The sequence below is a fragment of the Falco naumanni genome, chromosome 8 (genome assembly GCF_017639655.2).
Source record: "Falco naumanni isolate bFalNau1 chromosome 8, bFalNau1.pat, whole genome shotgun sequence".
Taxonomy (NCBI): Eukaryota; Metazoa; Chordata; class Aves; order Falconiformes; family Falconidae; genus Falco; species Falco naumanni.
Genome location: NC_054061.1, coordinates 33159602 through 33172163, shown reverse-complemented (window position 1 = coordinate 33172163; position 12562 = coordinate 33159602). Strand labels below are relative to the sequence as shown.

The 12562-nt window shown below is 49.0% G+C and overlaps 1 protein-coding gene across 1 annotated transcript in view; it reads right to left on the bottom strand.

The window, feature by feature from the left end:
- ITGB5 (integrin subunit beta 5) overlaps positions 1-12562 on the bottom strand; it is a 64297-nt gene that overhangs the window by 27014 nt on the left and 24721 nt on the right. Inside the window, exons 6-9 of the mRNA XM_040604175.1 lie at positions 8040-8201; positions 6463-6558; positions 5340-5429; positions 1607-1741 (exon numbers count right to left, since the gene is read on the bottom strand). Of these exons, the coding sequence (XP_040460109.1) occupies positions 1607-1741; positions 5340-5429; positions 6463-6558; positions 8040-8201 (483 nt within the window). The remainder of the gene's footprint in view (positions 1-1606; positions 1742-5339; positions 5430-6462; positions 6559-8039; positions 8202-12562) is intronic.

The following is a 12562-nucleotide window of genomic DNA, read 5'->3' as shown; positions in this document are numbered from 1 at the left end:
AGGCTTTGCTGTGGGAACAAGGAATGGCAACACTATGGGGATTGCTTTTGCTGCACATCAGAGATCCTGTAAAGTCAGCTGAAAAAGCAGAGGCCACCTCCCTTTCTAGCATTTCACATGATCCTTTTTTGGTGGGGGAAAAAATCCAGCTACTGTTGACTCTTTCAAACTATTTTTATATGCCTCAGTGCTTGGAGCTCTGGTATGTTTGCAGAGTCACTCTTCTCAAATAAGGCAATCGGGCTGCTAACAAACCCGCACCCGCGTCCTCCCAGACAGCAAAAGCCTGGAGAAGGGGAGGAGGTTCCTGCTGGTCCAAGCCCTCCTACAGCCCAGCAACTCGTTTGTCTGTATCAATATCCAATTTCAACAAGCCAAGCTTAGCCTCTCTGGTTTTTTTTTTTATAAAAAAGCACAGGATGGATTATGCCATGTATACTGTTAGCATTAAGGGGCAAACTAGTCTGTGCTGCCATCCAGCAACTCTAGGTACTGAACAACCAAGGGCAGGGTTGCTGCCTTTCTGTGCACGCTGTCTTTTTTTGCAACACCTCAGAAGATACCCATGACCTCTTCACTCTGAGAAAGACAGATTAGAATCACAGAATCATTTAGGTTGGAAAAGACCCTTAAGATCAAGTCCAGCTGTAAACCTAACACTATCAAGTCCACCACTAAACCATGTCCCTAAGCACCACACCTACACATCTTTTGAATACCTCCAGGGATGGTGACTCAATCACATCCCTGGGCAGCCCATTCCAGTGCTTGAACAACCCTTCAGGGAAGATATTTTTCCTAATCTCCAACCTGAACTTCCCCTGGTGCAACTTGAGGCCACTTCCTCTCATCTTAGCACTTGTTGCTTGGGAAAAAAGACCAGCTGCCACCTCACTACACCCTTCTTTCAGGTAGTTGTAGAGAGCAATAAGGTCCCCCCTGAGCCTCCTGTTGTCCAGGCTAAACAACCTGTGTTCCCTCAGCTGCTCCTCACAAGACTTGTGCTCCAGACCCTTCACCACCTTTGTTGCCCATCTCTGGACACGCTCCAGCACCTCCATGTCCCTCCTGTAGCGAGGGGCCCAAAACTGAACCCAGGATTCGAGGTGGGGCCTCAGCAGTGCCGAGCACAGGGGGACAATCACTGCCCTGGTCCTGCTGGCCACAGTTTCTGACACAAGCCAGGGTGCTAATGCTAACCAGGATCCTCAAACAATAACAAGAAAACCTTGAATATTTAGTGGACCAGAAAAAGACCAGCAGGCGCAGCAATGAAAATTTCACAGGTGAGAGTATCTGGGATTACAGGAGAAAAAAGCCCATTCCTGACTATAGTGTACCACTGCCTGCTCAAGACCTTTTGGCTCAGGGTGCTGTAGGCAAGGTGCCTGTATTCCCTCTTCCCTTGCAACTGAGTTTGGGCTGATCTATGCCACCCACAGAGTCTCCATGGGTTCCTATATAAACATGGCACAGCATGAGAAAAGCAGAGGAAGATGAGCAAAGCTGTATTTTTTATTGCCCAGGACCACTCATTGAGAGCAGTAAGTGGCTGCATGGAGGGTGAAACAGCCTCTCCAGGGGACAAACCAAAAGACAGACTCACCGTATCTCCTATTTTGAGATCCCCGCACTTCCTGAGCCCAGGATAGGACAACCCATCCTGGCATGTGGCAGTGAAGGTCAAGCTGATGTCCTCAGGGCTGTCCCAGACTGTCAGCTCCACCTTGGACCGAATACTCTAGAAATGCAACAGGAAAGCAAACTGTCAGGTTCCCGAAGGCAGGTAGGTTTCTCCTGCTTTAGACTCTTCTCGTGATGTTTCTAGATGGTGGCTAGGACATCTCTGCACCTATAAGAAAAATCACCCCTGCACACACATTGACATTTGGGGTTGACTTAACTAGCTCAGGAGACTTCTGATGGGTAAGCTGGAAACACCACCATGAGAAAAAATAAATGAAAAACCTCTTTCTTTGTGAAACCTTTCAAAGTGAAAAACATTTTCCATCAGCGAGGTTTTGGTATGCTCCTACCCCCTTTTCTTCTGCTTCTCATTTCTCCATCCTGCTGCACACAGACTTTTTAAGTCAAAACAAAATGAAGTTTATAAGCATTAATTCAGAATAACATTGTTTTGTTTAATTCTTCCAATGGCTGGAATTGATGTTTTTTGAAAGTGGTGTCCAAAAACAACAAAGATTTTCAAAATGGAGCTTTTTGTACAAATACATTTTTTCCAAAGTCAGCTTGCCAGCTCCATCCCTCTCCCCCTTGTCCCCAGTCTTCACCAATGTTGCCAGATTAAGGAAAAGTGCTAATTCAGACCTCTTGCCAGTCCACGTGATAACAAAAATGAGGGTTCACATGCCAGCAAAGAGCTAACGCTTCTGGAAATGGGCAGGAAATAAATCAGTTTTGGCCCAGTAAATCTAAACAGCCTTTGAGGAAAGTAAGGAATAATTTTCCATGTCTCTTCTGTAAAGGAGAACCATTCGTGGGGTGGCAATTTGGACCATACAGAGCATCCGTGAGCTGAATGCTGTGTGTGCCGGTAAAGCTGAGCATACTGCTTTGCCCAAAATTACCCCATAGAAATTAGCTGTCACACTGATACGCCATCCCATCTTCTTGCCCAGAGCATCTCACCTGGGGCATGGCAGAAGACAGGACACAAAGCCAGGTCTTGCGTGGGCTCTCCCTATGCTCTTATACAGATGTCAAGATTTCTTATTAGCCCAATATAGTAATGCTATTAGCCAACTTGCAATGCTATTATTATTAGCCACTTTGCATCGTTACACAGCAGTACCTTCTCAAGCACCACAGGCACCACTAAGGGCAGCTGCGGGATTTTGCTGTTGCATTGTTTGGTGGCCAGGCCCGCTGCACCTTCAGGGACAAACAGAGGATGCTGGAGAGATGCAGAAGAAGGACCTGGCCTTAAAATGGTCTCTGCCTGAAATAAAGCTGTCTGCTATAGCCATGGGGAAATCAAAAGGACGGATCATTTCAGTGTGAAAACAAGGAAATCTTGAACCAGCAGTGGCTCCAGGGATGGCTGATGTGACAGCTACTTGCCATGGGAAACCCATTCGTGGTGTAACAAGAAACACATCTGAGACCTGCCTCATCTGGGTTTAGGAAAGTGCTTTTTAAAGCAGGGTCCCATTTGCGCCCTTCAGTCCAAACTCAGCCCATGTGCCTGGGCAGAGACCCCTTGGTGTTATGCCAGCCTGGGTACAACCCCCCAGGAGCCTTTCCATCTCCCAGGCATGTCAAGATTTGGGGGAGGGGTTTTTTTCTTAGTGAGGGCAGAGAAAAAAGCAGTCTCCATTCTTTTTTGCTTCACGCCCTGCAGGATGAGGGAGAAGCAACACAATACAAGGCAGAAGAAAAAGGGAGATGGAAGATGAAGAGATGGGGGAAAAGGATTTCAGGGGTAATGTAAGCCCTGCACAAGCCTGATGAATGCATTGGTGGAGGGAAGCAGACAAGAGAGCATCAGAGATGGCCAAAGCACTGAAGGGGAGAGGCTGAGCCCAGGCCCAGAGCACCAGCCACTGCTACCCTGCAGGAAAAGACAACTCCTGTCACAGCTGAAGGGTTTCCCCAGGCTGAGAGTTTCTTTTTAGTGAGGAAAAAAAAATTAAAAAAAAATGGTTCACTCCCACTTGGGAAACAGGAATTTTAGGCTTCTCCCTCAGCGAGAATTTCCTCCTTCATTTCAGGAAAAAAACAAAGCGACCAAGAGGAGACGGGCTGGGCGGGCGCCAGGTCTCCTGCAGCCCCAGGCTGCCCGCAGCACAGGCAGGAGCTGCCAGCTCCCAGCAGCACTCCCAGCGCTCCCAGCCTGCACCCACTGCCTAGCCCAACAGGCAAGAAACCATCCCCAGTCTCAGCAGCACAACATCCCGCATAGCTCCTTCTGTGGGGCACCGTGGTCTCAGCATCCTAGTGGTTTCCAGCTGCACTGGAAAGCTCAAGAGCTAAGAGAAGGAGGGAGCTAGGGTGGGGGCATCAGTTCTCCAATGGTTTTCATCAGCTTGTATCTACTTGCAAAGGCTTGAGGGGTGGTGAAATAGAAGCATGGAAGCATGTTACAGCTGGGAAACTGAGGCAAAGGGAGGTTTTCATGCAGTGGTGCAGAGACCACATGCAAAGTCAACATGGAGTGAAAGTTCATTTCTTTCTCCCTAGCTAAGCATCTTAGCCACAAGACCCTCCTTCCTCAAGGGGACAAACTGGGACAACTGGGCTTTTGTTTTGCAGTATCTCCAGGGCCTCATTAGCAGCATTAGCTGCTCATTGCCTTTCCTCAGAGGGTGAAGCTTTGGGAAGCCCTCTTCCCAAGGGCATAACCAAACGCTGCTTTAACTGCAGGGAGCTGCGAGGGCTGCAAAGATGAATGTTACAGGTCATGCAAAACACAGCACAATCCTACAAAACCTCTGGATGTGTAAACTCCTTCGAAGAAGTCCCTTCTCACTCGCTTGCATTAATGAACATAGTACCAAGAAGAAGAAGAGCTTGCAGTCCACCAAAAGCTGCGTTCACAGGTCCCATGCATGAAGAACCCTACCTGAACGCTGACCCATTACGGGGTCAGATCTCCATGCCCAGCCCCAAAACAGCGATATCTTTCCAGGAGCATGAAGACCTGACCCATAAGAATTCAGGGAGAGATCAACAGAAGCACTGACAGTAGTTAGCTACCCAACAAACACACAATTTAGCGGCTTATAACCGATCCGCTCCCCTGATCTCCATGGAGATGGACAACATCAGGTCAGCAGTGTAACTGCAGGTCCTTTGCTGGCCTCCATGTGCCCCTTTGCTGGCCTCCATGGGCTCCACTGCAGCAGGGCATCTGCACTGCCAGTGCCCCGTAGGTTCCTTTGGGACCAAAGAGACACAGTCATCGATGCTCACAGGGTGCTGAGGACTGACTTGTGCTGCACAGAGACCAGCACAAGGACACGACCTTAGCTGGAGCCTGGTCACATCCTTGGGAGGCTTCTGACCATCAGAGAGCAAAGAAATAACCCGTTTTACACAGTGGCAGGGTGCTCTGGGAGAGAATGGTTTTAGGTTGGGGCTGTATTTTGAGGGTAATTCTGCACGTGACAGATGTGGGATGCTCCCTTGGGTATCCCCATGCTCCTTTCTCACCTCACACACCTTGTTCCCCTCCACAGGGTGGATGCCCCAGCGCTGGCAATGTGCAGGGGATCGGGGAGGGAGGCGGCCAGGCTGGGGGGAGTGTGTTGGGGAGGGGCGAGCTGGCTGAGCTCCTGGCGCTTTGCAGGGCAGCAGCTGTGCTATTAAACTGCACTTACATTGTACGCCTTGACGATCAGCTCGATGATATTCTTGGAGTCCTTGTGCAATATCTCCACTGTTGTCCCAGGAATCAAGGCGGTAAAGTTCTTAAAAATAATAATAATAATAAAAAAGAACATGAAAGATAACTCTGAGATGCAGAGAGGAAAAGCAGAGGACGAGGAGGGACGGACCCTGCACCAGGGACACCAGCCACACACCCTGCCCCATCGGCCGGTGGTGTACACAGCGCGGCTTGGCTCCCGTTAGCGGAGCTTTTGAAAGCAAAGCATTGCTAATGGAACACTAAGCAAAGCTTGTGGCCTCGGGACAGGGACTGACGGACCCAGATCTGCTGCCAGAGGGGGCAAGACCCAGCGGCCATGCGCTCGGAGAGCCGGCCGGCAGGGAGGGAGGTCCGGCTGCCCTGTCTCACCTCAGCCCCACAAGCATCCCCAGGGGAGGGGGTGGGGAATGAGCTCAGCCCAGCGAGCAGCAGCATCTCGACCATAGCAACGCGGCTGCTTGTTGTTTTTGCTTGAGCCCTGAGAGCCGGAGCAGAAGTTTCAGAAAGCAACCCTGCCTGAAACACCTCCCCTGCATCTGCAGAGGAGCGAAACCCCGCAGGGCAGAGCCAAATGCAGGCGAGCCCCCTCAGCTCGGGTCATCTTTTCTTTTTGGAGGGGAGAGCGGGAATGGCGAGGGAGTTCAAATTGTATGTGGCGAGTCAGGGCCCTGGACTCCGTGATGGAAAAACACAGCTGGGCAGAAACACTGCACGCGATTAGGTAATGGGATTAAGTCACTGCAGAATGGGTTGAACAGGTTCCTGCTCCCTCGCACGCTGCACGGCTGGCAGCCGTCCGAACATCAAGATTAAGCTGGAGTCTATTTTAGGTCTTCACATGCTCGCTAACATATATATGTTTGCTCTAAGAAGCTTTAGTGCTTTTTGCTGAAAGGACTAGCGGGGAGGGACAGCAGGCTGAGCCTCGCCTGCCTGCATCTGCCTGCCCCTGCCAGCCCCGCGGGCAGCACGTGGCCATGCATGGGGCTGCCTCAGCTCCACCGCACAGGAAGAGGCTTCCAAGAGACACTTAAATCACCTCCCCCCAGCCCAGGCAGCTTGGTGGCTCTTACCTTGTACAGGACATAATGACTTTTCGTAACAGCAAAAATCAGGTGGATGTTGTTTTCAGCAAGTTTCTCCGCCAGAAGTGCCAGGGAAGGATAATCCTAGGAGAAAAAAAAAGGTCAGAAAGACCAATGGGCAACAGAGAAACAAGACTAATTTCATTGCTTTTCTCCTCCCAACAGCAAAATTTGTTCCAGACACATGGCATGTTTCACTGCAGGATGAAGTCCCTGATATACCAATACAATCCCAACTGAAGTAGTAGAAATTCTGTCATCCCTGAAATATTTCTGCTGCACCCTTCACCAGAACATACGACTAGCAACACCATTAGCTACAGCAACACCTGAAACACTGGATTTCTTTCTTTCCTCTTTCAGCTTTGCCATCAGCAGATACACACGTGTAAAAAAACCTGGCTGTTATCCCCAGGGATGTGAGGCAGGGAGATCTAGAAATGCAGAGACTGGAAATGTATGATTTTTCTCCCAAGACAGAAACATCCATTGCCTGCTCTTTCTGCCTACTGGAACCATAAAGAGATTACAATAAGGTCTTTAATTCTGCAGAGTTCCCAGAGAGGATGGCAGAAAGAGATTGTTCTAGTTACCCACAAGCAACAAAATAATGAACCAGGGCTCTGTTTCAAGAGACCAGCTTGAGTTAAAACTCCTGGCTGCTTCTGAAGTGGTGCCCTTGAAAAAAACCCACCTCCTTTACTTGCAGACTAGGACGCTGATTGAGAATCTCTGAGACTCAAACACAGAAACACCAAAGCAGCATCCCCACGCCAGCTCCTCGACATTAACTCCATGTCATATGAGGGCTATGCTCCCTTACATATATGTTTGCTAGGATTACACAGGTGGGTGGAAAGAGGGTTTCTCCATGGAGCCTAGCCTCTGGCCATAATGCAGCCATCCAGAAACACTTCCTTTTACAGGGTGACATCCATCCAGGAACAAAAAAATCATAATTAGTGCTTGTGATCTGCCGAATAAAGCACCATTCTGCAGAAGGATGTGATAATGAAGCAGCAGGCAAGCGCTCATTCATCCCAGAACTTTCCTCCACTGGGCTTAAATTGAAAAAAAAGGGCTAGTTTGCCTGTTTATTACTAAGACCTATGTTCATGTTGTGCTCAAAGTCTGTGTATAAGAGGAGCATCCTGTTGTGCTTGCTAGTGCGGCCACATGAAGGTGGATTCAGCCTCCCCAGGGAGAAGCTGACAGTCCACTGGACATTCTAGAAAAGGGATGACGTATTTTATGTTTCCTCTGCACTTTGCAGGCAAAATCTGATGCTCTTCAGGATGCTGATTTACTTTTCCCTCCTTTTCAATGAGCCCTGAAGGAACTTGCTAAGTTCCTAACTCATTTTTGAGCATAACAGAAGCATTTACTGTGGGGGGATGCCCAAGGGGAACAGCAAACTTTATTTGCAGATTGCAAGACTGGGTGAAACCATGCTGGTCAGGTGTTGTGTTTGTCAAAAGCTGCTGGAGTTGGGGGTGGCTGATCTCCAGAGAGGTCCACCAACACCTTGAGGTCTCCAAGGACTGGGCCCCCATCTCCCCCCTCACCAGCTGGCTGGATGCGCTGTACTCGTTGGCTTCATTCAGGTGGCACTGGCCGTCATGGGGCTGCACCAGCCCCCCTAGCTTCCCATCCAGGGCTATGTGGGGCACATCATCTGTCGTGAAGACCAGCAGGTGAGATGCCTCCTTACGCCAGCCAATCTTCTCCTGGGGGAAAACAAATGCTGTGAGACAGCCGGTCTGCCCTGCCAAGCCCACGCTGCACCCCTCGCCCTGTACATGGTCCCAGCCATGCCCCTGGCCAGCAGCAGACCCCTTAGCACTAATTAGAAGAGTGCCATGCTCCTGCCCACCCATCCCTGGTAATAAAACAGAATTTCAGGGGCCCGTCCAGCATTTCCCAGCATCTCCTTCCAACACACTTACTTAAAAAGGCATGAGAAGGTATGTGGACTGTCCACCAGACCTTCTATACTCAGATCCAAGAATAATAATTTCAGCTTCTTTTATAACCAAAGGAGACCTGCCAACTTCCTCCACACACATTTAATCTGACCTTGTTTCCTCAGCTCCGTGCAGCGGCCAAGGCAACAGCAAGAGCTGCAATATCCCCACTCAGCATTTCCAGTACCACTCAAAAAGGCTGTTTCTGAGCTGTGATGCACAAAGTGAGGTCCCTGCCCATAGGGCTGGCGTTGGTGCGCCCACATGCATGCACATGTATGCACAGGCACTCTGCCCTGGTCCCCTTCTGTGCACATCTTCTGGAAGCCATGGTGCCTCCAAGCCTCCTGCCATTGCCTTGTGCACCACTACGCATGCCCTAAACAGCTCACCCCCCTCTCAACAGCCCAGAAAAGCAGGGTCACACACAGCTGGAGCAGAGCGCGGCAGGGGGACCTTTGGCAATGGTTGCCTGCACTAATCCATACATGACTGCCCCACACAGCTCTGCTGTGAGCAACTTCTGTGTTACCTAAAAATATGCTAATTCCAAGCCATGCTCTAGCAATCCCTATGAAAGCACCGAGATGTCAAGCACAGCACAAGTGTCCTCTGAACCCTCTTTGGTCCCTCTGTGCAAGGACAAGACAATATCACTGCCTTTGCATGGAGAGAGATGGAGGGACAGATTTTTTTTATTTTTTTTTAAGTGAAAGGATAATATGTTTCCCTTCCACAAAGCTTCTCCAGATTCCCAGCTTTGCATCAGCCCAATAGCAGATCTGTGCCTACAACAGTACACTAAAGCACTCTGTCGCAATGGAAGTGAAAGGAACCAGAGAAGCTCAAAGGAAATTTTTGGAAACCCTAGCAGTGCAGCACGCTCCCCTGCGCTCACTGCCTGCTCCCACTACCAGCTCATCGCCAAGCAGATGGGCTGAGGTCTCACCTGCCAACCACAGCACGGGGAACCCACCATGGCAGAGGCAGGAGCCAGAAAGCTCCATCTCCTAGAGCTTCCCCTTGGGCTAGCCACCCTGCCTGTCTGCCCTGGGATGCAGCCCCACACCTTCCCTCCCCACACACATCCAGCATTCCCCTCCCTCCAGCCCCCCACTCAGAGCAACACAGCACTAATCCCTTGGGAAAGGATGAAGGGAAAGCTGGTAAAAGCTTACTGATGGGAGCGCAGTGCAGATAAATATACTCAGCTCCTCCAGAGCTTACTGTTCAGCTTATTTACGCAAAATGTGAATTTTGCCTTGATTTACAGTAAGACGGTAGCCTATGCACTGCCACAGCCCAGCTGCAAAGGCACTTCCTATGGAAAGCACTGGTGTGGGCTGGGTGAGAGGGCAGAGCAGGCAGAAGGATGTGGAATCAAGGCTGACAGCGCAATTTTCGACTGTAAATGTGAGTCACAGCCCAAAGTCTGCTGATCTTTCTGATAAATATAACTCTTGCTTCAGGGACACTATACCAGAGTAGATCTCTTTCTTCCCTAATGCAGAAGGTATTTTTGATTTAATGGCATTTTAAAGATGCACACACCGCAAATAAGGCTATAGGAAGAAATCTTTGGCAACACACATGCTTTGCCATATACCAGCATATTACAGCCCAGCTCACTAAGCAATGAAGACATTTTTGTGCTGGGAAAAAGCAGTCATTCCACTGAAACGACCTCACTGGACAAAAGGCAAATTCTTCATGCCAAAATGTAATTTCTGAAAAACTCAACTGAAAAGTGATTACAGCTCTAAAAATGCAAGAGGTAGTTCTTGGTCTACTCAGCCACCAGACAGAAGCCCACCCCATTCAGTTTTGTTTGCATACCCAAAGTTGATTTTTTTTTTTTTTTAAATGATTGAGGCCTAAAAAACTCCCAAAGAGATTAAAAAGATTAATCTGAGTTTCATTTCCTTAGAAATGTGCTATGCACAAAGAAAACGAGCTGCATTCAAGCAGCAGTTATAAAGCCACTTCAAGGGTGATGCTGCTGTTCACCTGCCTGCTAAGCCCATCTTTAAATCACGGGCTGAGTATCCCTTTGCAGACAAACTCTCTGTGCCTCTTACACACACTTTCCCACATAAAAAACATCAAAACCACTTTGGTTGCTCAGGTTCAGGAACTCACTTCCAAAAAGCAATGAGAACTCAATTTGGGTGCCGATATCCAGGCACCGAGAGCATTTGATGCTGCAAAAGCATCAGATCAGGTTGTCTCAGGTGAGGTGGCCAAGCCAGTGCCAATGCAACATCAAAAGAGTTGGAGACTTATGGAAAAAGCACCCAGAGAGGCCAGCACACCAAGGAGTTGCTGCATCTCACACTGCCTACGCCAGCAGCTTCCAGACACTGGAAAATACAGCTCTTCAGCGTGCAGTTTCCACCGCGAAACCCAGAGCAGCACTCTGCTCCGCTTAAAACAAATAACCAAAGGGACTTTAATTTATTTTTACTGGACTGGGATCATTGAACAAAAAAACCTGCACTAACGTCTTCCCCCTCATCTGGTTTTTTTTGATGCTCATGGGATATAAAGGTTTTTGAAAGCAGGGGTGGAACCTGACCCAAAGCAGAGTGAAGGGGGAAGACGTGTCTCCACAGGGCTGGGCATGCTACAGATCCTGCCCCTACTCCCACGACCAGCTGCAGTTGCCTCCCATACCCTGACAGCCCAGCTTCTCACTCCTTACGTCCAACAGCAACTGGCAAAGCTGCTACGGCTCTCTCAGTCCAGCCCCCAGATCCTATTGAAAAGGCTGCAAAACCCTGCATCGGTATTTCCAAGCCTGGTATTTTATGCTTTGGGTGCTGAACTGCCAGGAGAACCCCCTGGATTCAACAATATATCTAAACCCCCATCAGTTTTGCAGGTGCAGACCTTTTTGGAAGAAACAGATACAGGTTCAAGACAAATATGCCTTAGAGATTAAAAGCCAAAACCTCCTTCATTTGGCTTAGCTCAGAAAGGCACCTCAGTGTCTCCCAGATGTCTTGGCCATCTCCATGTGCCAGTGTCTAGCAAGCACCAATCAAAACTGTTTTCAAAAGATACTTTATTTTCTAACCCAGCATTATCTCCGTGCTGCCTCTTTGTATATAAGATCTGAAACTTCTACATACCACCAAGCCATATGACGGTTGCACTTAAAGAATGGCAGAAAACCAAAATACTGCAAATGGAAAAATGTAATTACAGAAGGTTGATTAATATTCCTGGCTTACGATTTTAGCATCAGGATAAAGGCTTATTGTCTCTGGCTCTTTCGTTACCTCCAGAATAACATTTACCATATCTTCATCTTTCAGAAAGGAGCCAAACCCTGGGCCTGCTCGTTAGTCTATTAGCTGTACAAACTTTCCCCGCTCCTTGGGCTGAAAACCAGGCCAAAAAAAGACTTGAGCATTACAGAGCTCTTACACAGCTCATGCCGAAGAAATGCTTGATATGAATTACAGTATAAAAATACCTAGTCAACAGAGTAGGCACTGCTTCTGGCACCTCAGTGCTTGAAGGGGATGAGAAGACCACACTCGTGCACCATGGCTTGGAAACAGCAGGGCTTTGCCATGCCATGACTGGCTCTCCCTGGGATGTCCCCCTTGATGCCACAAACGCTGCTGCTGAGCACAAAATACTTAATAGTCAACATGCTGTATTGCCCTGAGGACAGGGGGCTTTCTAAGGTCATAACTGCCCTAAATCTTAGGTTTTGAATACAATTGAGAGGGTGAAAACTGGAAAAAGCTGGAACATGCCAGTAAGATGCAATGGGGTACAACACTAGTGATGGGGAAACCCTGCCCAGAAGTCACCAAGGTATCTGTATGCTGCTCTCCCTGTATGGGGGGAAAATAGTGCCTGAGTTACTGGGAACTACTGTCTGTGCAGGGTTGAGTCCCCACAATACTTCATTAATCACCGCTGGATGCAAAGAACCATTCACTGCAGCAAAGAGTTGTCCTCATTAGGGAGCAGCACTTCACTGTCACCCCAGGTGACTGCCACCTTCACCGGGCCACGCCACAACCCACGGTAGCCAACCAGTCTGGGCTATCACTTGGCCGCCATGAGGGAAATTAATCACTAAGCTCCTGTTTTGGCTACAGGGCTTG